The sequence below is a fragment of the Trachemys scripta genome, chromosome 15 (genome assembly GCF_013100865.1).
Source record: "Trachemys scripta elegans isolate TJP31775 chromosome 15, CAS_Tse_1.0, whole genome shotgun sequence".
NCBI classification, from domain to species: domain Eukaryota; kingdom Metazoa; phylum Chordata; order Testudines; family Emydidae; genus Trachemys; species Trachemys scripta.
Genome location: NC_048312.1, coordinates 6,176,739 through 6,203,986, shown reverse-complemented (window position 1 = coordinate 6,203,986; position 27,248 = coordinate 6,176,739). Strand labels below are relative to the sequence as shown.

The following is a 27,248-nucleotide window of genomic DNA, read 5'->3' as shown; positions in this document are numbered from 1 at the left end:
GGCAACTGGCTGGTTTCCCGCCCTTTTGGGGCGAGGCTGGGTTGGGAAGGCCTGTCTGAGGTGCTGTCGCCCAGCCCCCGGACCATGAAGTGTGTGATTGGGGGGACCCACCTCAGAGGTAGCACCCGCTGCAGCAGGGGGATGTGTGGGGCTGCTCAGGGGCAGGGGCAGGGCCAGGGGGCTACACCCAGGGGAGCACATCATTGGGACCATGAAATAGGGAGCTGCGCTGAGACCTGCTGCTGGGACACGGTGACAGATCTCCAGAGTGGATGTTCGGGGGCAGAGAGTGGGGAGCCAAGGCTACATAGATCTAGGGTGACCAGATGTCCCGACTTTATAGGGACAGTCCCAATTTTTGGGTCTTTTTCTTATATAGGCTCCTATTACCCCCCACCCCCTGTCCCAATTTTTCACACTTGCTGTCTGGTCACCCTACATAGATCTCTTGGAACAACAGGTGTGACAGCATGTGGAGGCCAATGACGCCATATTGCTGAAAGGTGCTTCCCCACCACACACACACACAGAGCCCTGTGAGTGTGTTTTGCCTAAGATCGGCAACATGAGGTCTTTCATCAACCAAAAGGTCTCCCTGGAGAGCACCTGATGGGAGCTCTGTTCAAATCGTATTGTCCCTACCTGTGAGCAGAGCTCAGTGTCTCCTCACATGCATGCAGAACACGCAGCCCCTTGTGCAACATGATGAAAAGTACTGCTACTTATAGTGTTGTTTCTATCAAAGGCCTCTAGAATTTGGGTTTTAAGACCTGTCTATTTCGGTCATACAAAATATACTTTAAACAGCCTGTTGCCATGTACTTTAAGACAAAGTGTGATTTGGTGGACTTTAAAATGTTATTAGAAAGAGGAGGACTTTTTGGTATGTAAAATGGCTGCTTTTAAATAAAGACTCTGTCGCTCATTTGAGCAACTAGGGCTCTACATATCCACAACAGAATCTTTCTTTACATTAGTTTCAGTGGTGTTTCAAAGGAAGTGCTGCAGCTGCCAGTGCCAAGGGAGAGTCAGAAAATCTGGCCTCTAATTCTGACTGCTATTGATTTGCTGTGTGATCTTCAGCAAGGCACGTAACTTCTCTGTGCCTCAGTTACCCCATCTATAAAATGGGCATACTGGTTCTTACTCTCTTGTAAAAATCAATCTATGAAAGAAAGTGTGATACAAGTTCAAACTATTATTATTAGTAATTCTTTGGATACAAGATTATCCCTACTTATTTAAATTTGATTTTAAAGAAAGCCAGTCTTAAGGAAGCATTATTCTGGTGATCATCTTTGACGTGGTGTTATTTTAAGATTATTATGGTGGGTTTCCCAGTCATTAATGTAAATTATCACGGTACTCCTATATTGTTTCAAAAACTATTTTATTTCAGCCATGCAACCTTAAAGTTTCTTTCAATATATACAGCAATAATCTTTAAATAAGTTGGCTGTTTTTATGCCTAAAAGCTAGTAGTCCTAATAGCAAATTTCAGTATAAGACCTAGACCAAAACCATTGCTCTTGTGCTTCCTGATGGCTTTGTAACAGTATTTCAAGAACTAACTCTCTTAATTGAGTAGTGCGCCACTGCTGACCTGGTGCACAAAATAAAAACAAATACAGCTTGGTAATTTCAAGTTTGTGTTAAGTATGGGAGGTAGGGACTCAATAGGTCAAATACTGGAGTCCTACTCAGTGGAAATTTTGCCTTTAATAGCAGTCTTGATTTGGTGTTGTGCTTTTTTATTTTTGTTAATTGGCTTCAAGGCTCCATCGCCAGATTTTTCAGCTGTGACCACTGGTTTTATGTGTCTCAGGTTTTAAGTGCCCAATCTAATGTACCATGGGGCTGATTTGTAGAAGTGCTGAGCAGTTGGGTTTGTGGGTGCTTAGCACTTCTGAAAATCAGGCCCAGGTTATTTCAAGTCAGGCTCCTGAAACTGAAGTACCCAGCATTGGTGGCAATTTTTCAACCTGTGGTGCATTCCTGTTGCCATTGTGAGCAATACAGAAGAGATTTGCTGTGAAACAGTAATATTTGTCTTTATGCTCCTCATTACATCATAACTTTCCTTTAAAATAGATGTAGGAAAGTTAGAATTTTTCTCTTCTTTAATTAATCTGGAGACAATGTTATATCACTTTTTTTTTATTTAAAAATTACAAAATGCAAATTTCACATTTCTTTTGTCTTCTCTTACAGTGTTTGGACGAGCAATACATGCCATAGCACGAATTAGTGATGAGTTTTGGTTTGACCCAAATGAAAAAGGTGTAAGTGCATTTTGGGTTTTTTTAATCATTTAAATGGCTTTTTATGGGGAAATACAGTCTCAACATTAATTTAAGTAGCTTTTTGAAAATTTTTCTATACACGCCTTAAAGCATAATTCAAATTATCTTCCTTACCGTCTCATTTTTTGCATGGCCACACTCCATTTTTTGGGTATCATCTTACCTATGTGAATGATATCATGGAAACTCTGTTCCTGCTTTTTATAGTTTTCCTGCTTTTTCATAGTTGCCAAACTAGAATTTGTCTATGACAGTAGGATCAGTGCCACAGATGGTCAGGGTCTCAGTTTTACATCTAATTTAAAATTACCTCTTAAGACCATATTCCAGCATTTCTTCATTTCTGACTCCTGCAGAATCGTCAATACCACTTCCTGCAGAATTTGGCATTTCTGTGGTGGTCTCATCCAGTCATGCACTGACCAGTCCAATCCTACTTAACTTGTGCAAAGATCATAGCTTAAGTTGGGGTGATTGCAGGCCATCAGATAAAAAAATGAAGATATTATATTTTTAATTTGTAATGTAAACCAGCCTTCTCATATAGGCATTAATAGACCCATGCACACCCACTTGGATGAGGGAAAGGAACTATTAGATTTTGCTACCAGAGGCTCTGATCCATCAATGCCCTTAAGCACAAGCTTAATTTTAAGCATATAAATAGTCCCAGTGGGGTAAAGTGGAACTATTCACATGCATTCATTTTGCTGAATTGAGGCCCTAGATTTTATCAACCAGTTCTGAACTAGTAGGAGGAGTAAAACTGATTTGTTTAAACATGATGATGATGTATGTATATGCATCCAACCAACCAACCAACCATCTGCTGTATTTATTATTAGATGTATACATACATATATGTGTTTTGTTCTTATATATGATATTGGAGTATAGAATTAAATAAAAATATATATTTCATCCATTTTTTATTATAGTTTCAAGATAATAAAATATTAATTTTTAATTATATTTTTAGCTTGCTCTAAGATCAGTGAATTCTTCTATGTCAGCGTATGCATGTGTCTTCTTTTCATCTATGTTTTTTCAACATTACTGCTGGACAGCTGAACCTGAACTGTGTCAGAAAAAAAGACAGTTACACCTTACGTGTAAATTAGTAATGAAGGTAAATCTTAATGGACTAGTAAAGATGACTTTTTAAACAGCAAGGCAATTCAACTTTCTAATGGAATTGTGAGTGTTGTAGGGGACAGAATGATATATTACTCTATTTAAGTAGAATTCATCCTTTATGGAACTGGGAACCATTTGTGGCCTTTAAAGTTCTAACTTGTAGCCCTCAAGACAACTGAGGCAGGAACAAAATTTGTATTTATTTATGATTAGACATGTTTCCTGAGCTATGCCCTGCAGTTTCATCTAAACTGAAGTGTTTGAAATAGCTTCATCACTACAGAGAGGCAGTAGGGAGCACCATGTTTCTAATTGCCTCTGGCCATTTACCCTGCTGTCCCAAGAGCAGGGCTGGTGTGAGCCAGGAACACTCTGAGCAATTACTGTCCCATCCCTGTTTCAGCTGTTCATTAGCTGCCCTGTTGGCCACCTGTTACATTGTAGGGGTGGGAGGAGAGGGGCACTCTGGTTGCTTCATTCCCTGCTTACTTGCCTGTCTGTGGAAGCTATAAAGATATCAGGATAGGAGCTTCAGAGGGTCTGCCTGAGACTAAGAGAGCAGCAGGTAGTAAAATGTGGCTCACTTCTACTACACAGCCACCTAGGTCAGCCCAGGAGAGGGGAAAAAAACAAAGCTGGAAACCAACAACTAGATAGGACTCCTTGATTCTCTACCCTAGCCTAGGTTACAGTAGTCTTTAGTCATGGATCAGCTGGAGGTATCCAGAGTGAAACACACACTCAAGCCACTATTCCTATCCCTATCCTCCCCTGACATGCCCCCTCCCGCACCATGGGCTGTGGGAAGGAAGGGGTAGGAGCTAGCTGTGTTGGCTTTACAGCTATTGAGGAGTCCTCCTGAAACCCTATTTCTTCTCTCTACACTACCTGAGCTTTCCAAAGGAAACAGAACACAGCAGAGAATCTGCCACAAACTATTGATTGTGGGGTTTTGACCTTTTGAAATAATATATTTGGTCCTCAGATTAGAAAAAATTGATGCTGCTGCTGTACACTAAATACTATTCTTGGAGATAAAAATACAAATATATTTGTATGTACAGAACTAACTCATGGATCCATCTTTCTCTTGTGCTTTTGCTAATTTAATTTGTTTTAATTGTGTGGTTGTGTAGATTTGCCTGACTGTAACTGTCATTGCTTTTCTTTTTAATGTTTCCATTTGTGATTGACATACAATTATTTAGCATTCTTTGTGTTGCTCTTATGGTGCACACTGTTAATGCACTTTTTCTTACAGTCAGTCCTCCCTGTGTTTAGATGTCTAAACACACTAGAAAGGAATGTAGAGAAGTGCAACATTTATACAAATGTTAATGATTGTCATATAACTTTTAAGCTCTTCTGCAAACATGGTAGGTTAAATGTATATGACTTTTTAGAAACATTAAGTACTTTAAACTTGTAAATATTTTGTCACCTTTGTACTTTTGATTATTAAACATATTTTCTGTCATTGGCAGAATGTTATGCCTAACATTTTCCATTATAAACGATTCTTGCAACCGTTTCCTATCTTTTGGGTGCTTGACTTTGCAAACTAAAAAGCTTTGCAACCTAATAAAATCTAAAGTGGTTTTGTATAATATAAGACACTAGTGTATTCAGTTCTCTTCTGCTGTTACAGACTGATTTTCTCTTTGGGCTGCAATTACGCATATGATAGATGATTAATTTTTGTTAATTTCCTCACAGTATATAACATTATTACTTTTAAAAAAGGTTGATGTTTGTTGATAGTTATTTAGGGGAACTTGTCATAACAGTTGTGTTCTACAAAATAGGCATTTGGTAGATGGAATAGCAGTTTCACATCATAATCATTAATGATCTTTGTTTTCATGCACCTGGTCCTGTACAGGAAACATGGTGACTATAACAAGATTTATTTTATGCCTCAAATTCTTTGAACGATCCATGGTGGCATATCCTATACTGTGATCATCGTTCAAATAAATGCACGTGGCATGGGGAATAGAACTCTCAAATTTCAATTCCCAAAACATAGGATACTACCGCACTGAGATAAAGGAGTTGCTCCACTAACTGACAGTATAAGAAACTGATACCTTTGAAGAGGTCTTGGGATAGTACAAGGAGATGTATCTAGGAGTAATTGGATGAAGTTAAGAAAGGGAAAATGTAGGAGAAATATCAGGGGAAAACTTGGATAGTGAAATCTGGTACAGTAACTCCTCACTTAAAGTCATCCCGGTTAACATTGTTTCATTGTTAAGTTGCTGATCAATTAGGGAACATGCTCGTTTAAAGTTGCGCAATCCTCCCTCATAATGCTGTTTGGCAGCCGCCTGCTTTGTTCATTGCTTGCAGGAAGAGCAGCCCGTTGGAGCTAGCTGGTGGGGGCTTGGAACCAGGGTGGACCGGCAACCCCCCTATCAGTTCCCTGCTCCCCTAAGTTCCCTGTGCAGCAGCTGCCCAGCAGGCTATCAATTGCGGGCAGTTCAGCTGTCCCTCGCCCCACTGCCATGTGCTGCTTCTGCCCTCTTCCTTGGAACTGCTCCCAGTAGCCGCCTGCTTGCTGTGTCAGGGTGTCCTCCTGCCCCATGCCTATCCCTTCTCCACCTAGAGCAGGGGGGAGATACAACAGGGCTCAGGACAGAGAGAGCTGGCCGCAGCTGCTGTCTCAACTTCCTGATCTTTTTAAAGGCAATGTACTTAGAATGTGGTGTCAGCATATTTAAAGGGGCAACACGTATCTCTCTCTCTCTCCCACACACAGGGTGTGTGTTTCTGTCTGCCATGCTGTCTCCCCTCCCTCCATTAGTGCTGCTTTGTAGTGTGAGGCTACATTAACAATAATGTGTTAACCCTTGAGGGCTCAGGGGAATGCTAGTTCATCATTTAGCAGTAAGGCATTCCCTGGGAAATATCCCACACAGTATTAAATTGTTTGTTTAAAACTTATACTCTGTGTGTGTATAGCTTTTTGTCTGGTGAAAAAAATTTCCTTGGAACCTAACCTCCCACCCCCCCCCATTTACATTAATTCTTATGGGGAAATTGGATTCGCTTAACATCGTTTCACTTAAAGTTGCATTTTTCAGGAACATAACTACAATGTTAAGCAAGGAGTTATTGTATAATAGTGGAATAGTTTCCTCAGGGAAGTAGTGAATGCTCTACTGCATGCACATTTAAAAACTATGTGGGACAAAATACTGAAAATGTATTATAGGGGAAAACACCTGTTTTGGCAGTTAGATGGACTAGATGATCTAATTAGTCTTTTCCATCTCCAAGTTACATGGTTCTGTGAATTTATAACAGGTCTGACATATTCTGTCCAGTAGAAGACAGTGATGCACAATCACTTTCTGCTGGAAAATAAACCCTTAAAGTACCATTATAATTATTTCTGCCAGTATGGTACATAATGCATTTTCTAATATTTGTAACATACTTTTTTATATTAATAAGTGGAAACAATGTATTAAGGCTCAAGGCAACAAGTTTGATTTAGTGCTAGCTTAATGTGCGTGCTCCACTGAAATAACAGATTTCTTGCCATTTGTTGTTTGGGTTATATTTAATTTTGAAAGTTTGCATTTTAGAGGTGTATTTGGAAAAATGTAACTATATCATTTTCCCTTTTTAAATTTGTTTTAAATTTGTTTGTATTTTTATAAACTTGCTATATATATATACACAGAGGACCTGATAGCAAAAGGTTATTATTTGATAACCTTTCATGCTTTTATTAATAAAAATTATTAATTTGAACAGTGGAGTAAAGAGAACCCAACACATACATTGATAGTGGAAACGAGCCTGTGACATCTCTCACTATCCACCACAGAGCACTAAACACCATCTTTCATAAAACCTAAGCCTCAGAGTATTTGGTATACTTGTTTGCAATAGTAAATGGTAATTAAGATAGCTATTCAGTAAATGTTTATAGAAGTTTATTATTTTCTTTTTTTTTTTCATTATTATTATACCAGCCAACCACTCTGCCTTTCTTTTACATCCCAAACACCAAATGTACTTTCTGGGAGCTAACATGCCTGACACTTTGTTCTTGTGGATCACCTGAGATTCACAGAGAACTCCTGAGACCCACAAGTTTTGGAAGTGGAACCTTCAGCTTTTTACACGATGAAAGAATTCCTAGGAAACTGAGTTAAAATTCATGGAGTTTCCTATACTTAGGCAAGCTATTCCCACACAGGGCAGAATGGGACATTTGATTTTTTTTTTTTTTTTTTTTTTTTTTTTTTTTTTTACAGAGATTAATGAACGTGTTAATTTAAATTTGTTAAGTTTAAGATAACATGCAAACATATGTTAATTTCTACACCTATGCTATATCTTTAGGTATTGTAAAAACTCATAACCTGGCTTTTCATGAATGTGAACCTTTACAAGCTGTTTTTTCAAGGCCTATGTGTCCTAATGTACTGAAGATCCAATCAAGGTAATGAATTCAATATATTCTTTGTTTTAGAAATAATATAGGAGGAAGTAGTGCACTCAGAGTCCAATTAAGAGAATCAGGGATGAACATATTTTGAGCACCTAAATGTCATATAGTAATAAGCAATGTTTGATTAGTTTCACAGTACTATACTAAATAATACAACATATTGGGGACCTTAGGTCACGGCTGCATCAGCACTGCCATTAATCCAGCTTTGAGTAAAGATGATAATGTATAACTAGCAGCTTTCAGAAGCTCCTACAGAATATGTTAAATACTGGAGTTTGCTTGAGTTGTTTAGACAAAGGAATATAAAGGTAAAATTACAAAATTTGTAATAGCTACTTACAGTGCAGTTCTACTCTGAAAAGTGGCTTTCTGTAACAAGCATGGAATTCAACATTTATTGTCTCTCCATGACTTCTTTGTTAAATTGAGTAAATTTAATCTAGAAAATGATGATTGTCTGACTGTCATTGCTGCAAACTCCACCTGCAGTCTGAAAATTGAGCTGGGTTATTTTGGCTCCTGCGTTATTGCTATTATAAAGATTCTAAAACTGAACTTAGTGAACAATTTTGTTGGTGATGATGAATGTGTTAGATATGAATCACGTTATTCTTCCTTAGTGGCAGCACTAACAAAGGTAAGAGAGAGCAAAATTTTATTTTTATACAAAAAATAAGCTTTGACTGTATATATTCAACATTGCTGTTGAGTAAGGTTTCATTTTTACATAGTCAACTTCTCTCACCTTATACAATTATCAATAATGCTAAAGGATGGTTATTATATTTTATATATTCACAATAAATACATTAAATATTGGCATAGGGGAGAGATTACTGGAACTTTTGTGAAACAGGTGTTCTTTTACCATTAGAGAAAAGAAAAATAGTACCCTTTGTTGTGTACTTCTGGGGAAGGGAACTGAGGTATATGGCAGGAGTGAGGAGTGTGACTGTGATATTCTGATTACTCCTGGCAATTAAAATCCTGATTGTGGCAGCTACACTACTCCCCCAGTTCAGGAGAAGATATGAGATATTTAATCATGGTGCTACAGTGACACTAAATGATAGCAAAGCACTTGCATTTCATATTTTGAAACAGGAAAAATAACTAAAAAGTTACCAAAACAGCAGAGTAGACTGATTTTCTCTCACAAAGCCTTGTTTGCAAAGACCTTCTTATTAAAAATTACTGCACCTCTACCCCGATATAACGCTGTCCTCGGGAGCCAAAAAATTGTACTGCGTTATAGGTGAAACTGCATTATATCGAACTTGCCATGATCTGCCGGAGTGCGTAGCCCCGCCCTCTCCCCCCTCCCCCCCCCGGAGCACTGCTTTACCACGTTATATCCAAATTCGTGTTATATTGGGTCGCTTTATATCGGGATAGAGGTGTATTAAGAATATAAGCAGTGGAATGTTATAGCAAAAATGTATTCATATAATGGTTACTAATTCAAAATGAAATATCAACCTTTCTATAATAGCCATTAGAGGGACAAGATGGTTGAGGTAATATCAGCAACACTGCATATTATAATGTACATTGGTTACTACACAGAAGTAATTATACTATGCACTTGAAAATACCAGGGATTTTGACGTGCAGTCTTATTTATCTCAGTCAATTCTTCGAAGTAAAGAAATAGTTCTTATCTGTAGGTTTTTTAAAAAGTCACTCTTTTGAAGTTTGAAATCTTTTGGTTAAATATTGCTTTTGGGAGAAGTCATCATTAGTTAGGAAATATTTGGACATTCAGTAAAAACAACAGTAGTATCACAAACATATATACGCCAAACCTTTCTACACTGTTGGCTGAAATATTGCGCTCTTTTTAGGATTTCTTTTTTAAGTGCTCCCTGCTTTCAGCAGTCTCGTTAATTCACAAAAGATACAGTTTTCAAACTGAGGTTAGCAACAACAGGTCAGTTGCTGCAGGTGCAAATGCTATAATTAAAGGATTATTTAATATCTAATAGTCTTTGTCCAATACAAATTTGTACATCAGGCAGACATATTTTCTAGTGTACAAAAGGGAGCTAAGATACACCAGTGACTTGGTCAGAACCGAGAGTTGCAGTCAGGGAGAATATGTCTTGAGAAGATACCTCAAAGACTTAGAGCATGATCCAAAGTGCACTGAAGTCAATAGAAGTCCTTTCATTGACTTCACTGAGCTTTGAATTAGGCCTTTGTTGTGGTATGAAGATAGAAAGGTTTTTAATTGTCCATTGTTTTTTTGTGTATAGTTGCTTTTAGCACAAGTCAGAAAAAAAAATCCAATGATCATATTAGCAAAAGTAGAAAAAAGCTAAATATTTTTACCAATGGGACTGTGAAGTTTGGAACAAGCATTGTAAGGGTGCTACAAGTACAGTTCTTAAATGTGCCATGTCAACTGAACATATATAGAAAGATTTTAGCTAGTCTTCTGAAAAGCAAATTCTAGAACAGTGAACAAGAGCAGTCTGTTCCTGTAGCCATTAAAAGTGTATATAGGTTTTAAAAGTATTTACCTATACAAATGAATATTAGCCTGACAAAGTTATATCTCAATTGGTCTTATATTGACAAACTTGCTGTTTTTCAGAGATCATGCCAGTGACATTCTGGAATGCATTAGCTGCTGTTTAGTGTGTTTAAATACAGGACTTGAAGATAGACAAACTGAGTTTTGTAGCAAGCTCCGTCTTGATCCAATATCCATCAAAGTCAATGAGAGTCTTTCCACTGACTGCAGTGTGCACTGAATAGGATCCTGTATCTCTTTGTTCCTCAGTTTCCTCATCTGTTAAATGGGGGTAATAATATTTACCCAACACACAGCATTCTTAAAAGAATTAATTACTATTTGTAAAGAGCTTTCAGATCTTCATATTGAAAATGCTGTAGGAAAACAAGATATTATCATCATTTAATTTGGTAACAAGACAACAGCTGCATAGGCGGGTTGGAAGATCCTCCTTAATATCATTTGTGATAAAAGCACATCACTACCATTTTGAATGCTTGACATAAACAGCTACAGTTCTTCCAGTATTTTTAAATATTTAAGTTAGTAGCATTTCAAAAACAGTCTAGGGGATTTAGGTCCATATCTTCCATTAATTTTAATAGATAATGTGTCTAAATTCCCTATTTTCCCTATCTCAGTTTCATTGTTTCATTGTTCTATAGAAATAGAAGTCTATAAAGCCACAAAACAGACTTTACATGATATTGTTTGTAGAATTGAAATAAGTGTTTTTAAAGACTTGGTGTAAAGCTCACAGTAGGAAGTGACTGGATACACATCATGTGAAGGCCAAATGTTTATAAATATTTATAATGTTACCTATAGCATGACTCTGAACACCAGTATGTGCAGAGTAGATTTTTTAAAAAATTAAACATTAATTCAATAGAGTTGACAAATTGGTAAACATCCATTAAATTTTTCATGAACCTATTTTTAAAAATTGAAGCAGTTCATGATGTAAAATAGATATGTTTTTGCCAAGCTGGAAAAACTGTCACACTTGACTTTTTTAAAAAAAGAACAGTAAAAAGGATGTAAAGTAAGAGGTCATCTTTTTTTAAAATATCATGAAGTTGATACTGTCGTGATAGGCTACACAATAAGGAATATTTTTAAGGGTCTTAATAATTCTCTGCCTTGCATAAAATATCTTCTATCATGGGTCATTTTTTTTTTTAATTATGATTTGGGAGGAATCATTCTCAATGTAAAAAAAGGGGAAAGGGGAGTGGTCTTGGATTTTTGCCCACTTAGTTTTTATATTGCAGTAGGTCTGACCTAGGGACACCACTCAAGGCTCCGAGCTCCATTGTTATATAGACTGTACAGATATTCAGTAAAAAGAGGGTCATTGCCTCGAAGTACTTACATTCTATTGTTCAACTTAATGAGATTACTCACAACACATCAACTCAGGAAGCAGTGTTGAGGGGTTTTGGAGAGAGCTGTGTCCCAGCCTTCCTCTTCTGGACAGAGAGTTGCCACAACGACAGCACAAAGCCGTTGGGGATGGGAGGAGATATGTCAGGATTTCTTGGGAAAAGAATGATCAGTGTATTTCTTTTTGCAATCAGTATATGGAGAGACAGCCATCAATTGAACCTGTTTGTCTGTAGTAAACAAAATTTAATGCAAGAATTTTGCTTTTCCATCACCTGCAAATTTATGAACAAAGTAAAAATAATAAAAATATATCTAAAATGTTTATTTGGCTCTTGATATATTAATACTAAAAGGAAGACAAAATCACATTAAGATTGTCATAATTATCATGATAATTAGATATTAACTGTTTTAACAGTACTGGTTAGATTAAAATACAATTATTATACATTATTGAAGTATAATATATAAAATCATAATCATACTAAAAGAAAAGAAAATACAATTAAATCACATTTAAAAGGGGGGATAATACACAACAACCTATATTTTCTCTTGCAACGTTTTCAACTCTTATGGCAAAGTGACACTAATTTTTGTTACTAATGTGAATAGATAGTAATTTGTTGTCTACATTAATCTTAACATGCTATACAAAACATCTTAGGCTGCTGACTGATGTAATGATTCATTTTCCAACCTGTCAAGAGGAAGTAACTGTAGCTGTTACACCAATGAAAGTTTGTTTCAAGAGTTATACTGAGGAAGAAATCGGTAAGAATTAATTCACAATATTTTTGAAGGATGAGAGTGCTTTAAAACAATTGAAAAAAATAATAACTTCGCATCATGGTGGGAAAAGGTATCACAGGGCTGAAAGTTAAACTGATTATTTAGATATCTTAAATGAAGTTAAAGGTGTGCAGAGGGTTTCAGGTCAGAGAACAAGTTTTTGAGGAAACCTGTACTGGTGCATCAGTTAGATTTTTTTTGGTATCAATAGTAGATGCCTCCCAGAGCAACAAGGAGTAGTCTTTAAGGTGCCACCAGACTCCTTGTTGTTTTTGTAGATACAGACTAACACGGCTACCCCCTGATACTTGACACCCAGAGCAGTACATCAAGCTAAAATTACGCAATTTGCTGCATGCTTGAACTGAGATCATTATTCTACGATAACTGTAAAGAAACAGCAACAAACTGGGAGAAGAGGAGAATTTTGTATTTAAAAAGGAAATAAATATTTAAACATAAATAACATCATTGTAATGGCCATCATCAGCAGTGAGCATATTTCTAAATGTGAATGTATGACAGCAATATTACATTTTAGCTGGTCTAGAAGTGTTATGTTGTGCACTAATGTGTGAGAATATAAGATGGAGAGAGTGTTTTCCTGACATCTGATTTGGAAGTATTTTGAAGATATAACTGTTTCTAAAGCATAGTGTTCTCATGCATGGCACCAGAAAGTGATGCTATAATACAGTTTTACAATGGTGTAATCAGTTCATAAACGTTTTGAGGGGGACACCTATAAATGTACTTTGTCACCCATGCCTCGTGTGAAACACTTGCCACTGCATTTGGAGAGAAAGACCCCACGCTTTTGCATCCTTCCTGAAATGATCCAGTTTGATGGTGGTGCAGTTAAGGAAAAAGATTGCTTTTGCAAGCAGTGGGGGGTGTATGGATTGGTATGAGGGAAGGCTATAGAAAGGGAGGGCAGAGAGGCTCAAGTAGTAGAAATGGAGCAGAGTGCGAAACAGAGAAGAGAAAATAGATTACATCTTCAAGAAGGAGACGTTATTAGAAACAAGCATACATTTAAAGAGGATAAATAATTTGAGAAAAGAAACTGCATAAAGATTCATCAAGAAACAGAACTAAAAGAGCACAGTAGGAAGAGAAAGAAGAGAGGGACAAAGGAGACATAGTACTTTTTTTTTTTGTATTATAAAACATTTGCTTAGTAGAACATATTAAGCCACATTCTATATATAAACTTGTGCAACGAAAGCAATATTTATACCTTTGAATATATGATTTAGTTGTGGTTTGAATGTCTATAGAAAAAATAAACCCTGAAAAATGGCCTGGTATTGGAGATGGAGAGGGAAGGGATGACACCTCCTCCGTAGACCTGCCTTCATTTGCTTATTATAGGTCCTACATTTTGTGAGTTGGCAATTACATTACAAAATTGTGGTTTTTCTATCTTATAGAACACTACAGGGTTATTATTTCATGTTCAACTGTGCATGGATGGAGATTAAGAGAAGAAAATTCCAACAGGAAGAGTAAAAGACTTGAGACTGGAAGTAATTTATAGTACTGTTCTGTTAGACAGTTAACTTTGAAAGAGTTTGGTTTCCACAGGAGTTCAGTATTCATACTGCTTTAATATTTTCTGCACCTCTCTGAGACACACACACATAATAAAAATGTCTTTATATTTTCTTTCTGCACCCCTTCAAAGATGAGCACCTATGAGTGAAGAACATCTTTCATTCGTTTTACAGTAACTAAGAGAATTGCAATGTTCATTATAAGTGATATAATTTAATACTTAAAAATGAACTGCATAATATTTTCCCTTGTTTACATCAATTGTACAATGTCAGTGAAAGACTACTTTTTTGCCTTCTTTTATACTTCAGATAGCTGTCAACTACGATTAAGTCTATTTAAAAAAAACTCACCACAGCAATTGCCTTCAATGAATGTTTACATTTTAAAATAAACTCTTAAATAAAAGCTGCTGAATACCGGGTTTATATTGAACACCTTATCAACACTAAAGTTAGTGGGACTTTGCACAAGGAACTTCAGGGTCAAACCATAGGATGAAAAAAATGTAGAGTGCATTAAAAATAATTGGAAATCAGCATTAGAAGTTGTTTTAAGCAATATTTTTAAATGCTTTATTTAATTTAATAGTCATCTTAAGCTAACTTAAATAATCAAAAATATTTGTCTTTAACTTCTAGGTCACAGGGTAAATTCTAGAATTTAAATAGTTTTAAAAAATGGTTAGACAAACCATTACATTAACCAAAGCATTTCAAGAGTATTTTACCTAAAACAACTTTTACATCTGATTTACAGCTCTCTTAAATGGAACTTAATTTTCTGAATTCCAGTCTTCCTCATGACATTGTCAAGACAGTAACTTCCAGTTTGATTGTTAATTCTTTTTAGTTGTTTGATAAGCTTAAAATTAGTTTAAAAAGTGATTTACTCTTCTTTGTGATTAGATGGAATTATTTTAATCTTTTTTCTAATACACTGTTTTCCACTGTAATTGTGCTGGTAGGGTTACTCTTGGAAGATAACAGGTGTAAATATTGTGATTGATATTTCATAATTATCAATATCAGAGTCAGTATACTGTATATTTACAATAAATACTCATATACATGTTTGTAAGTTATTTGTTAGACTTTTACAATTGCTGGTCCAGAAGACATCTAGTTTCAGGGCCTGTGAATGCAATCATGGCCCCACTGACTTACTGGGGCTAGAATTTCACCCTCTGTTTTTAATCCTTGCCTTTCTTGTAATTTTTGAACAGATTTTTCAAAGGCAATGCACACTAAAATACATCTTAATCCAGATGAATTTGACTACTTTCAAATTGGAGTAGACTCTGAAGTAACGTTTTGCCTTAAAGAACTGAGGGTAAAGATACGAATAAAATGTTCTTGATAGTAGGATATTTGTGTAATATATATAATGTTTAACTACGGCGCTGCAGGACTCTCACTGAGGCAGCTGTTTTACAGTGCCTCAGGTGCATGGTAGTATTTACTACCTGGATGAGGGGTAGCCTAATTGGCCTCTCAGCTTTGGTAAGACAACTCCCACCTGTTCATGCTCTCTGTATGTGTGTATATATATCTCCTCAATATTCATTCCACTCTATATGCATCCGAAGAAGTGGGCTTTAGTCCACGAAAGCTTATGCTCTAATAAATTTGTTAGTCTCTAAGGTGCCACAAGAACTCCTGTTCTTTTTGCGGATATAGACTAACACGGCTGCTACTCTGAAACCTGTCATAAAAGCAGGCTTCCTTTTAGCACTGGAGGTTTACTTTCAGAGGGTATGGTGGGGAACAGGGAAGTGAGGATAATTTTTTGGTAAAAGCTTGAGGTTTGAGTAAAAAATAATTTATTAGACATGTATTGAAGATTTTATAATCTATAGCTATAATAATGCATCTCATACTAGATATGGAAAATATTATCTCTGGGAAAATCTCAGGGCATAGAAGGCAAGAATGTATACATGTAACAGCAGATTGGTATCCCTAATCCATAAAGATTAATCCATGGGAATAATGTAAAGGAAAATGTAGCGTTTAATATTTGTGTTTTAAGATACTTTAATGATCCTTTCGTTTCCATTTGTAGGGTCTACTATTATTTGCAGAGGCTACTAGCGCTACTGTCTCAATTCATTTTGATGTGTCTGGAAAGTAAGTTTTTGGGAACTTACCTGTATAGTAGTATTTTAGTAACAGCTCTGCGTCCGATTTTCATCTGCAGTCTGGTTTATGAGTAATATTTAGCCATTACAGTAGAGCCTCAGATTTATGAACACCTCGGGAACGGAGGTTGTTCATAACTCTGAAATGTTCATAACTCTAAACAAAATGTTGTCCTTTCAAAAGTTTACAACTGAACATTGACTTAATACAGCTTTGAAACTTTAAAAGCAGCATTTTTCTTCTGCATAGTAACCATCTTAATTTAAGTGAAACAAGCACCAAAAACAGTTTCCTTACCTTGTCCAATCTTTATTTTAAACTTCCCCTTTATTTATTTAGTAGTTTATGTTTATCACAATACTGTACCGTATTTGCTTTTTTTTTTTGTATCTGCTGCTACCTGTTTGCGTACTTCCAGTTCCAAACGAAGTGTGTAGTTGACCAGTCAGTTCGTAACTCTGGTGTTCTACTGTATATCAGTGGTTCCCCTTTAAAATAACCAATAGCATTCACTTATTAAGAGCTGTGATTGTAATTAACCACAGTAGTACAAAAGTTGAATAGTTTGTTATCAGATTTAAGGAGTTACTTTTATATGATAGACCTTATGCAAAACATAATTTGTCTGATTTTTCTAAATTGCTGAGCACCCCACATCCCACTGAACTCAAGGGAAACTTCAGGTGCTCAGTATAGCTCTGAATATCAGGCCATCAGTCTCCTTTTCTGGGAACAGTTAAGGAAACCATTTTTTATTTAAATCTGAACTTTGAGCAGTTGTCCACAAGTGTGGAAGCACCTTTGGTACTAAATTATTTTAAGCACAAAATTCCATAGTATTTACTCACTGCAGTATATAAAGCTGTAATGGGAAACAAAGAAGTTTCTCATGTTTCTTAACTAAGTAGTGAATAGAAATAGTCTCTATACCAAGCATCTTTGTGTGTGTATCTCTCTCTATATATAGAAGTATATGAACTAGCCTCCTTCCTCCCCCTCAAAAATAAACCCCATATATATATGTTTACACATACAATTCAGTCTCTGATTTTATATTTTTAGACCAATTGCTTTCAGTATTGAGGACATGATGGTAGAAGCCAGCTTTGTTTTGGCTACATTAGCTGACATTGAAAATAGGGAATCCTCTCAGCAATCTCTATGCCTTTCACAAAGACAGAAAAGGTAATGCAGGATTTAGGATTGTTTTGGCATTCTGCTCCTAAAGGTTGAACATCCATTGTCCTTTTTTGCAATTTCCAGTTATGTTAGATTTGAGGTGTGAGGGAAAAGATGTACTGGTTCTTCTACAGCATTCATTGCTATGATAACTCATATTAGGGCATTTGCACACAAGTGATGTTTTATTGGATTAAAACAGGGGTTCTCAAAGTGGGGGTTGGGGCCCCTCAGGGGGTCATGAGGTTATTACAGGGGGGGGTTGCGAGCTGTCAGCCTCCACTCCAAACCCCACTTTGCTGCCAGCATTTATAATGATGTTAAATATATAAAAAAGTGTTTTTAATGTATAAGGGGGAGTCACACTCAGCAGCTTGCTATGTGAAAGGGGTCACCAGTACAAAAGTTTGAGAACCCCTGGATTAAAAGGACGATCAGGTTCAGATTAAGGAGCCTGATCACAAGATGAAGAGCTGGTATGACAACTTGAGACCCAAGACAGTGCACCAATTATGAGGAGAGGACACTCTCTTTCCTACTTGCTGCCGCTCCTATCCAGAGTACATATCTAGCTTTCCAATACTATGGTGGCACTTGTCACCATAATTTCTGACAGCCAATACGTGTTTAAAATGTTGTTTGAGTTGCCTGTTTCATCTTTCTCATTGCCTTTTCAGATCTCTCCCTATTTCTAGTTTGTGGGGATGGCTTTCTGTAGATTTACATTACCTTCTCAAACACATGCTCCCGTTTCATGAAATAGACTGGTGCAATACCCTCTCCTTAGGAGTACAAGAGGAGCCAGCATCAGGGATTTTCGGCAGAACAAACAGCAGCACTCTTACTATTGTCAGTTTTGCCTGGGATCCATGAAGCTTAGCTTGGGGGAAGGGTCAGACTAGATGAAAGCTTAGTTCTAGAGTCATCATGCTTTTCATTAGTCATTTGTAATATCTGTTTATTTATATGGTTTTATTATTTATCTAGTAAGACATCCAATGTCAGGTTACTAACGTGTCTGTTAATCCCTCAGGCCTACCTTGATGAAGGCCTATGCAGATAATGTTGAAAATGTCTCAAACAACTCTGCAGATAATGATAGTAATAAAGAAACAATAGCTTCAAAAAAGCCTTGTTGGACTGAAAGAGCACATAGCAACACGCAGTCACCTGTGGAGTCTAGGAAACCTCTGTCAAAAGGAGCTATTATTCCCATAATCTCAAAAAAAGACATGAAGAACATAGAAGTATTGGACATGAGTGCAGCAGGTGACATTAAAATTGTGGAGGCAGTAGTACCCTCATATTCTGATCAGTACAAGGTAAGAAGAATTCCAAATCAAATCTACGTTGTAAGCTAAAGAAAAATGAGTTTTGCCCAGACAGCAAAATAATACTTTTAACTAGTACTTAAACTAGTATTTAGTTACTAAATGTAGCCACATTTATCACACCACAGTGTTCAGTTCTATATAAATTGCTGTTTCAGTCAAGTTCAGAGCAACAGTATGATTTTCAATATATGTAGAATCTACAATTAAACAGTTCCCCTATAGACAGGTCCCCATGTACTTTGCAGTACAATGGACCCAAATTCTGTGGCAAGGTTATTTCAGTCTACTGCCCCACAATGCCCTTTATTCTCCTTCACACCTACCTATAAGTTCATATTTGAAAAAGTTCATCAACCACAGAATTATTTTTACAAGGATTTTTTTGGAGTGAGGATTTTTTGCTATGCTGTACTTCCCGCGTTCCCATTATGTGGTATAGGAGTCCATCTCAGCATCTTTCCTGTCCACTGTGCGCCAAGGAGTTGTGGAGGAGGTGGGTTGGCTTGTAACTGCTTCAGTGGCGTATCTGCCTGATTCCTCAAACCTTAACTGTTGTGCTGTTCTCCAGATATAAGCAGCTAAGTGGGGCTATTCTCTGGCTGCCCCCATGCCAGTTCTGGCTACTAGACGACCACCCCACTCCCAACTGCCTATACAATCCTACAGACAGCAAGGACTATAAACCAATTACTAACCTAGTTATCTCCATACTGATTTATACCTGCCTCTGGAGATTTCCATTACTTGCATCTGAAGAAGTGAGGTTCTTACCCATGAAAGCTTATGCTCCCAATACTTCTGTTAGTCTCAAAGGTGCCACAGGACCCTCTGTTGCTATAAACCAATTAACTCCTCTTGTGAGGAAAGCTAAAGAGCAAGAGGCAGCTTAAGGCAGTCCTGGTAAAGCACGAAGACAGAACAAGATAACAGGCGATAGGTTTCAGCAAATTGGCAGATTTTGCAGCAAAACACTGACCTCCATATCATCATGGAAAAATTGTAATTTCACAGCTATGAAATTGTGGAATTCAACAGAGTCCTGCTTTTGATGAATGGGATATTGCAGGTTTTACATAGAGTACGGCTGATATCACTGGCTCAGTTTATGCTTGATTCACTTTTTGAGGTTCTTCTGTCATAAAGGACTAGAATTTTTTCTTCCTGTAACAGGTAAATTCCTATGCCGTCCACCTGGCCTGATCTATAGATATCTTGAGAAGTAGTGAGCTTTATGTGATGCCTATTGCTTTATGGATTTGAGAGTATGCTTTAGTTAAGGCAACAGTAAAGTAAAAGCTACATTGGAAACCAGCACAAATAAATCTGACTGGCTGGAGACTAAATCCCCTAAAAAAAATCATTTCACATCAGGGCAAGTTCTAAAAAGACCTTGATCTATAAAGGAATATTAACAATTGCATTTTTAAACTAGCTTTATCTCTATTATCTTAAACATAAAATCAAAGTCTTTTCAAATCAAATTTTTCTCTTGTAATACTTATTGCTGAACAGCCACCGACACCTGATATTGTCCCCATTTTACAGATAGAGGAAGCAGAGGGAAGGTGACTTGTCCAGAGCCTCACTATAGTTGAATTGGTACTAGAAACCAGCATTTCCAGTTCTATGCTTGCTCCTGAACCCTAATCCCTCCCTCTTTAGTTTTCCTCCACCCCCCACACTTAAGTCAATTTGTGCATGTAGGTGCTTGCTGGTTTCCATGGACCAACATGGTCACAGTTCAGTGTTTTTGAGCAATCTTACTGTTGTTTCTGAGTGACTATTTAATCAAGTTGAATAGGTAGTATTCTGAGACATGAGTATGAGAAAATATTTAAAATTAAAAGTCCACGTTTCCTCTTGGATTTATTATTTTCCTCCCTTCCTACTCATACCAGGATTTGAGCCGAATTCTTCCTTCTCCACCCCTTAGAGGACACCTGTATGCTTCCTATTACCCACACCTCATGCTCTGACCCGTTTGCACCCCCCCCTTTTTTTTTGGTGCAGAGAACTCTCACAGGAACACATACATGCCAGCAAACACCTGCCCACAGAGCCTTTTCAGTGTCTACTTTAAGGCAGTGGAAGGCGCCACGATTATCACTACCTGTTAAAAGTAGTGTTTGTGAAGATGCAGCAGTAAAATCCAGGGCATCAGCAGATGTCTTCACAAAAATGGCAGATGTGCTTGCTTACAGTATCAGCTGCTTCTCCTCCCCTGTTGAGGAGTGGCGGCTTGTCAGTTATTTCTTCTGCCACCTGACCCTTTCCTCTCTACCATTCTGAAAAGGTTTAGCAGTAGCTGCTTCCAACCTGTTTCCAGAGGGTTGGGAAGACCAGGTCTGGCAATGGTGTCTTCATGTCCTCCTACCATACATAAGTGTATCTATAGGAGTGCTGTATATTCAAAAACGGTGCCCTATGCATACCATAGCTGCAGACAAGCATAATCTCTGCTGTTTCATTTATGTGTGAATATTTTAAATATTTAGGATTTAAATATTCACATTTTTCCCCTGTTAAATTCAAACCTCTGAGGCAGCCTTATGTATAGGTCCAACTGTTTTCCCATATCTAGACTTTCAAATTTGCTTTAAATACTGAATTACAATGATTGCAATTAAATCAGCTGGCAAATTACCATACACTGGTACATCTCTAATGACAGCTGGAAATATTTGTAGATACCAAATGTGTTGGTTAGTCTACACTGGTTACTAATTTTTTTTTTTTATTTTTTTTTTTAATAATATGCTTGCCAAAAAGACTTAATCAGCAGTAACAAACAAAATTCCAGGAATATTTTGTGTGTACAAAAACTCACTTTATTAAATATTGCATTTTCCAGTTTCATTCACTTTTCTTTGGAGCAGTTTCATTTAAGGAGCAAGATGTCATCAGCCACACACTCCATAGTTTGGCCACAGCTAGTGATGCCGAAGAGGATTTTGACAATGAGCAGCTCTCCCACGTTGTCTAGGGATACGTAGTGCCTGTACAACCGTTGCACAGATGTTTACATTCTCTTTAGGTATTAAAGTGTATTTTACATGCATAATGAATAGCTATGGTCTATTTTATAAACTTGTTGCAACACTTCCATTATGGAAATTTCCTAGGGTTTTCTATTTTTAGATTACATAGAAATTAGAACAGTAAATAGAAACTGCTGTTGATATTTGTATTTTATATTCTAGCCTATTACTAGTGTTAGTGATTTTGAGTTTAACACCTAAGAAGGCTAGAGTTTCAAGCTCAAGTGAACAGAGCTTGTTTGATTGTGCAGGTTCCCTCTTCTGCAATAAAAATACATAAAAGGGACTGGTTAAGACTCTTCAATGATTCAGTGTTTTATCATTTCCTGTTATAGTCACAGGTTAAAACATGTAAATATTTACATATTCCAACTTATGTGGAAGTTTAACAAATATGTAATATGTATCCATAAAGCTTTAAGCATGAGTGTTTTACCCTCTGTCATTACCATTCTATGTCAGCCAGTTGTATGGATATGTCCTCTTGAAACTGTAGTTGAAATTTTCATTTTCATCTCAGTACTGGTGTAGTGCTGGATTAAGAATTTTAGATTGTCAAGTACACATGATAGCCCTAAAATGGGTTAGGAGTGGTGTTTTAGAGCAAGGGTTCTCAAACTTCATTGTACCACAACCCCCTGCCAACAAAAAAATACTACACAATCCCCGAAGGGGGGGGGAGGGACTGAAGTCCGAGCCTGCCTGAGCCCCATTGCCCCAATTGGCAGGGGCCCAAAGCCAGAGCCCTACCACCCCGGGGGTGGGAGGGGCAAAGCCAAACCCCCAAGGGCTTCAGCCCCAGGTAGGGGGGCCTGTAACCTGAGCTCCACCACGTAGGGTGGAAGCCCTCAGGCTTTGGCCCCAAGTCCCAGCAAGTCTAAACCAGCCCTGGCAACCCCATTAAAACAGTTACGAACTACTTTGGGGTCTCAACCCAGTTTGAGAATCACTGTTCTGGAGGCTCCATAGTTGTTATAGTCACCTGAACTACTGAGTACACTGCTTCAGGAGAATTAAGGCTATACATATGACATCCAAAGTACTGGGGTAGCAAATCCATGCATTCTAGCTAGGGCTGTCAATTAATCGCAGTTAACTCAGGCCATTAACTCAAAAAAATTAATCGCGATTAATCGCAGTTTTAATCATACAGCTAAACAATAGAATACCAATTGAATTTTATTGAACGTTTGGATGTTCTTCTACATTTTCAAATATATTGATTTAAATTACATAGTACACAAAGTTGATAGTGCTCAGTTTTTTATTATAAATATTTACACTGTAAAAATGGCAAACAAGATAGTATTTTTCAATTCACCTCATACAGGTACTGTAGTGCAATCTTTTTATCGTGTAAGTGCAACTCACAAATGTAGATTTTTTTTTATTACATAACTGCATTCAAAAACAAAACAATGTAAAACTTTAGAGCCTACTAGTCCACTCAGTCCAATCGCTAAGACAAACAAGCTTGGTTACATTTACAGGAGATAATGCTGCCCGCTTCTTATTTACAGTGTCACCTGAAAGTGAGAACAGGCATTCACATGGCACTTAGATACCTTGCAACACCGGCAACATAAGTGCCCGTTATGCAATTAAACATTCATATGCCCCTTCATGCTTCCGCCACTATTCCAGAGGACATGCTTCCATGCTGATGCTCATTAAAAAAAAAAAAAATGCATTAATTAAAATTGTGACTGAACTCCTTGGGGGAGAATTGTATGTTTCCTACTCTTTTACCCACATTTTGCCATATATTTCATGTTCTAGTAGTCTCGGATGCTGACCCAGCACGTTGTTCATTTTAAGAACACTTTCACTGCAGATTTGACAAAACACAGAAGATACCAATGTGAGATTTCTACAGATAGTTTCGTCACTTGACCCAAGGTTTAAGAATCTGAAGTGCCTTCCAAAATCTGAGAGGGATGAGGTGTGGAGCATGCTTTCAGAAGTCTTAAAAGAGCAACACTCCAATGCAGAAACTACAGAACACGAACCACCAAAAAAGAAAATCAACCTTCTGTTGGTGGCATCTGACTCTGATGATGAAAATGAACATGCGTCGGTCTGCACTGCAGAATGGATGGTTATCAGGCAGAATCCATTATCAGTATGGACGCATGTTCTCTGGAACGGTGGTTGAAGCATGAAGGGACATACGAATCTAGTGCATCTGGTACATAAATATCTTGTGATGCCAGCTACAACAGTGCTTTGCAAATGCCTGTTCTCACCTTTCAGGTGACATTGTAAATAAGAAGTGAGCAGCATTATCTCTTGTAAATGTAAACAAACTTGTTTGAGCGATTGGTTGAATAAGGAGTAGGACTGAGTGGACTAGTAGGTTCTAAAGTTTTACATGGTTTTATTTTTTAATGTAGTTTTTTTGTACATATTCTAGATTTGTAAGTTCAACTTTCGTGATAAAGAGATTGCACTATGGTACTCTTACTAGGTTAATTGAAAAATACACCTCTACCCCGATATAATGCGACCCAATATAACACGAATTCAGATATAATGCGGTAAAGCAGTGCTCAGGAGGGTGGTGGGGGGGAGGCTGCGCACTCCAGTGGATCAAAGCAAGTTCGATATAACACAGTTTCACCTATAATGCAGTAAGATTTTTTGGCTCCCGAGGACAGCGTTATATTGGGGTAGAGGTGTACTATTTCTTTTGGTTTTTACAGCGCAAATATTTGTAATCAAAAAAAGTGAGCACTGTACACTTTGTATTCTGTGTTGTAATTGAAATCAATACATTGGGAAATGTAGAAAACATCCAAAACTATTTAAATAAATGGTTTTCTATTATTAACAGTGTGATTAATTGCAATTATTTTTTTAATCGCTTGACAGCCCTAATTCTAGCACAGCCAGACACATTTATTGCTATAATAAATGGCCAGTAACTTTTGCAAGACTAGCTTTTAGGTGTAAAACTGGTTGCAATCTGCATTTCCACAGCATCTTGCAATAGATCTTTTTAAAATTAGAAGTATTTTAATCTACTTGTCTTGTATATTGTAGGACATTTTGTGAAGCATGGAACAAGATGCAGTGAATTAAAAAAGTTTAATTTTAGAACTTAGTAATTCTTCACCCGCCAAAAACCAAAGAAATCAGAACGAGTTTGGTTGTTCGATCCCGGTAACTGTGTTACCCACAGCAATCTATTAAACAGTAGTCAGACTTCGCCATTGTCATTCTTTGCTCAAGATTGCTTCACTGAATGAGAAAGGACATAGGACTGCCTTTTCAATACATCAAAAGAATAACTCCATTTGACTTGTACTTTGATTGAGGGCGGGGGTTTGTGTAGTTTCTTAGAATGTATCTTTACCAAATGCCAAAAGTAATGAACGTTTGCCAGTATACTGTCCTTATGTACACATTTTGGAATACAATTGGTACTCTGGGACTGTTTGGCAAAGCTGAGTGGACCTCTTCTGTATTACCATAAATATGGTTAATTTAGTCACTCTAAGAGAAATGTCTGGTGCCGTTCATTTGAGTGAGAGAGAACACAGCCTTGTAGTTTGTGTTGTAATATAGAACTCAGGAGACTTCAGAACAAACAGCTCTTTCATGCACATATGGAACACAGTTTTAAAAAGTTGGCTTTTAGGTAAGCCAAATGACTTGGTAGAGGGCTGTTCACAACTATGTTGGCAAGATTATTAGGTGGTAGTTCTTTAAGGTGCAGATATTACAACGGTTAGGCTCTCAGCAATTTAAGAAACATGTTCTTTGAACTTGCCTATCAGTGTGTAATGCAAACCAGCATCATCTTCAGAAGGATGTTACATCTCTTGATTATAGGATTGCTATTACTTGTATAGGTGACTCACTATTGAAGAGGATTGAATAAGTGAAAATGAAGTCTAGAACAATGGAACATGTGAAAAATAAAACATCTTATAGACACACTCCAAAGCTGAGACTCAGTGGCTGGGCTCCTCTGCAACACACAATAGGGCTCTTATTGCATAAATGGAAAATAAGTTTGAAGTCAGTTACTTTAAAACCATGTTAGTATAAATACTATATTTATTAAATATCTTTACAGTTCATTTAAATGTATTTACAGAACTATTCCTGCATACTTCAGACATCCACTTCCCATAATTGCCTCTTAGGTAAGTATAGGTAAAATGATAGTCTAACACAAAAGCATCCTCATTAGATACAGACTCAGATTTGTTTCGTTATCTCAGCTATCTTTGTCAGAAACTACCACACACAGTCAACTTCTACACATTCATAGTCTGGTTTTCCATTGAGAAGTTACCTATTACCAAGAGAGATGAATTCCAATTACAAAATACTTACATCATCTTTGCTACACTTTCACACACCCCTTCAGATAGTTTTGTTATTATCCAGTCTGGTCCCAAATTCTAGATAGTTTTTCCCATTCCTTCTTTATGGATGCAAAGGTAACAACTCTTAAATGAAACTGGATGTTGCAGCTCTACCAAAGATAGCTATTAATGGGACAAGGAACCAGGAACATTTCAAACCTTCCAAAAGAGTATTATCCTAGGCCTCTCTCACCTGCAGACACCTAGCTCCTGCAACTGCTGTTGCATTACTTGGTGTGATAGGTTACTGGTATACAAAGCTGTTCCATCTTTTCAGATTACTGTTCCCCACCAAACAACTGTTGATACAGAGCAAACCCTCTCTAGCTGGTGAAAGCCTGTTCACCTTTCATGTTTCCAGCTCAAATGAATACACCTGAAATGTCTTTCCTGTGTGTCCCTCTCATGATAAAATTACAATAACCTAATTCCTAGGAAGGATTACTGCTTCATGCATCATTTTAAGGTTACTTTAAATACACGGGTCCTATCATTTCCTTTTCTGTAAATATTTATTGTGCGCAGACAGCTTAAATTCATAGGAAGAAATTAGGTTCTGATATGTTTAGAGTGCACATCTTAAAACAAAAACAAAATTCTCAAGCATGTGATAAAAATATTAACTCTTTATAATACAGTATTGCTTTAACAGATGGAAAAAGCTATAAACTTTGCTGGTCTTTGGTGTGTCCAGTGAGGGATAAATTTACAAATTGTAAATTAAAATCCAAATTTGTTCTTTATAAAAAAAGATCTATGACGCAAATGGCTTTATATATACTATTTGACTAAAAACTGCATTAACATAAAAACAAGATTTAGAATCAGACCCATTAGGTGAGACAGTTCAGCCATTAACAGGACAGCTGAATTTCTATGACCTAGGATTCCAGACCCTGGATCAGTAGAGGCAGAGCACAGTGACAACTGAGCTCAGGGGAGAAAAAAGCACCTTTGCCACTCACTTATCTGATCCACATACATACCCTAATTTGTAGTTCTAGAAAATAGTG

The 27,248-nt window shown here is 37.1% G+C and overlaps 1 protein-coding gene across 1 annotated transcript; it reads left to right on the top strand.

The window, feature by feature from the left end:
- Positions 1-33: 33 nt before the first annotated feature.
- On the top strand, positions 34-22,289 carry RAD9B (RAD9 checkpoint clamp component B). The gene is made up of 11 exons (XM_034790723.1): positions 34-118; positions 2,212-2,282; positions 3,283-3,432; positions 4,702-4,816; positions 7,800-7,899; positions 12,486-12,592; positions 15,393-15,499; positions 16,232-16,296; positions 17,371-17,493; positions 18,521-18,809; positions 21,673-22,289. The coding sequence occupies exons 1-11, from the start codon at positions 85-87 to the stop codon at positions 21,802-21,804; spliced, it is 1,293 nt and encodes a 430-aa protein (XP_034646614.1). The 5' UTR covers positions 34-84; the 3' UTR covers positions 21,805-22,289.
- Positions 22,290-27,248: the final 4,959 nt, after the last annotated feature.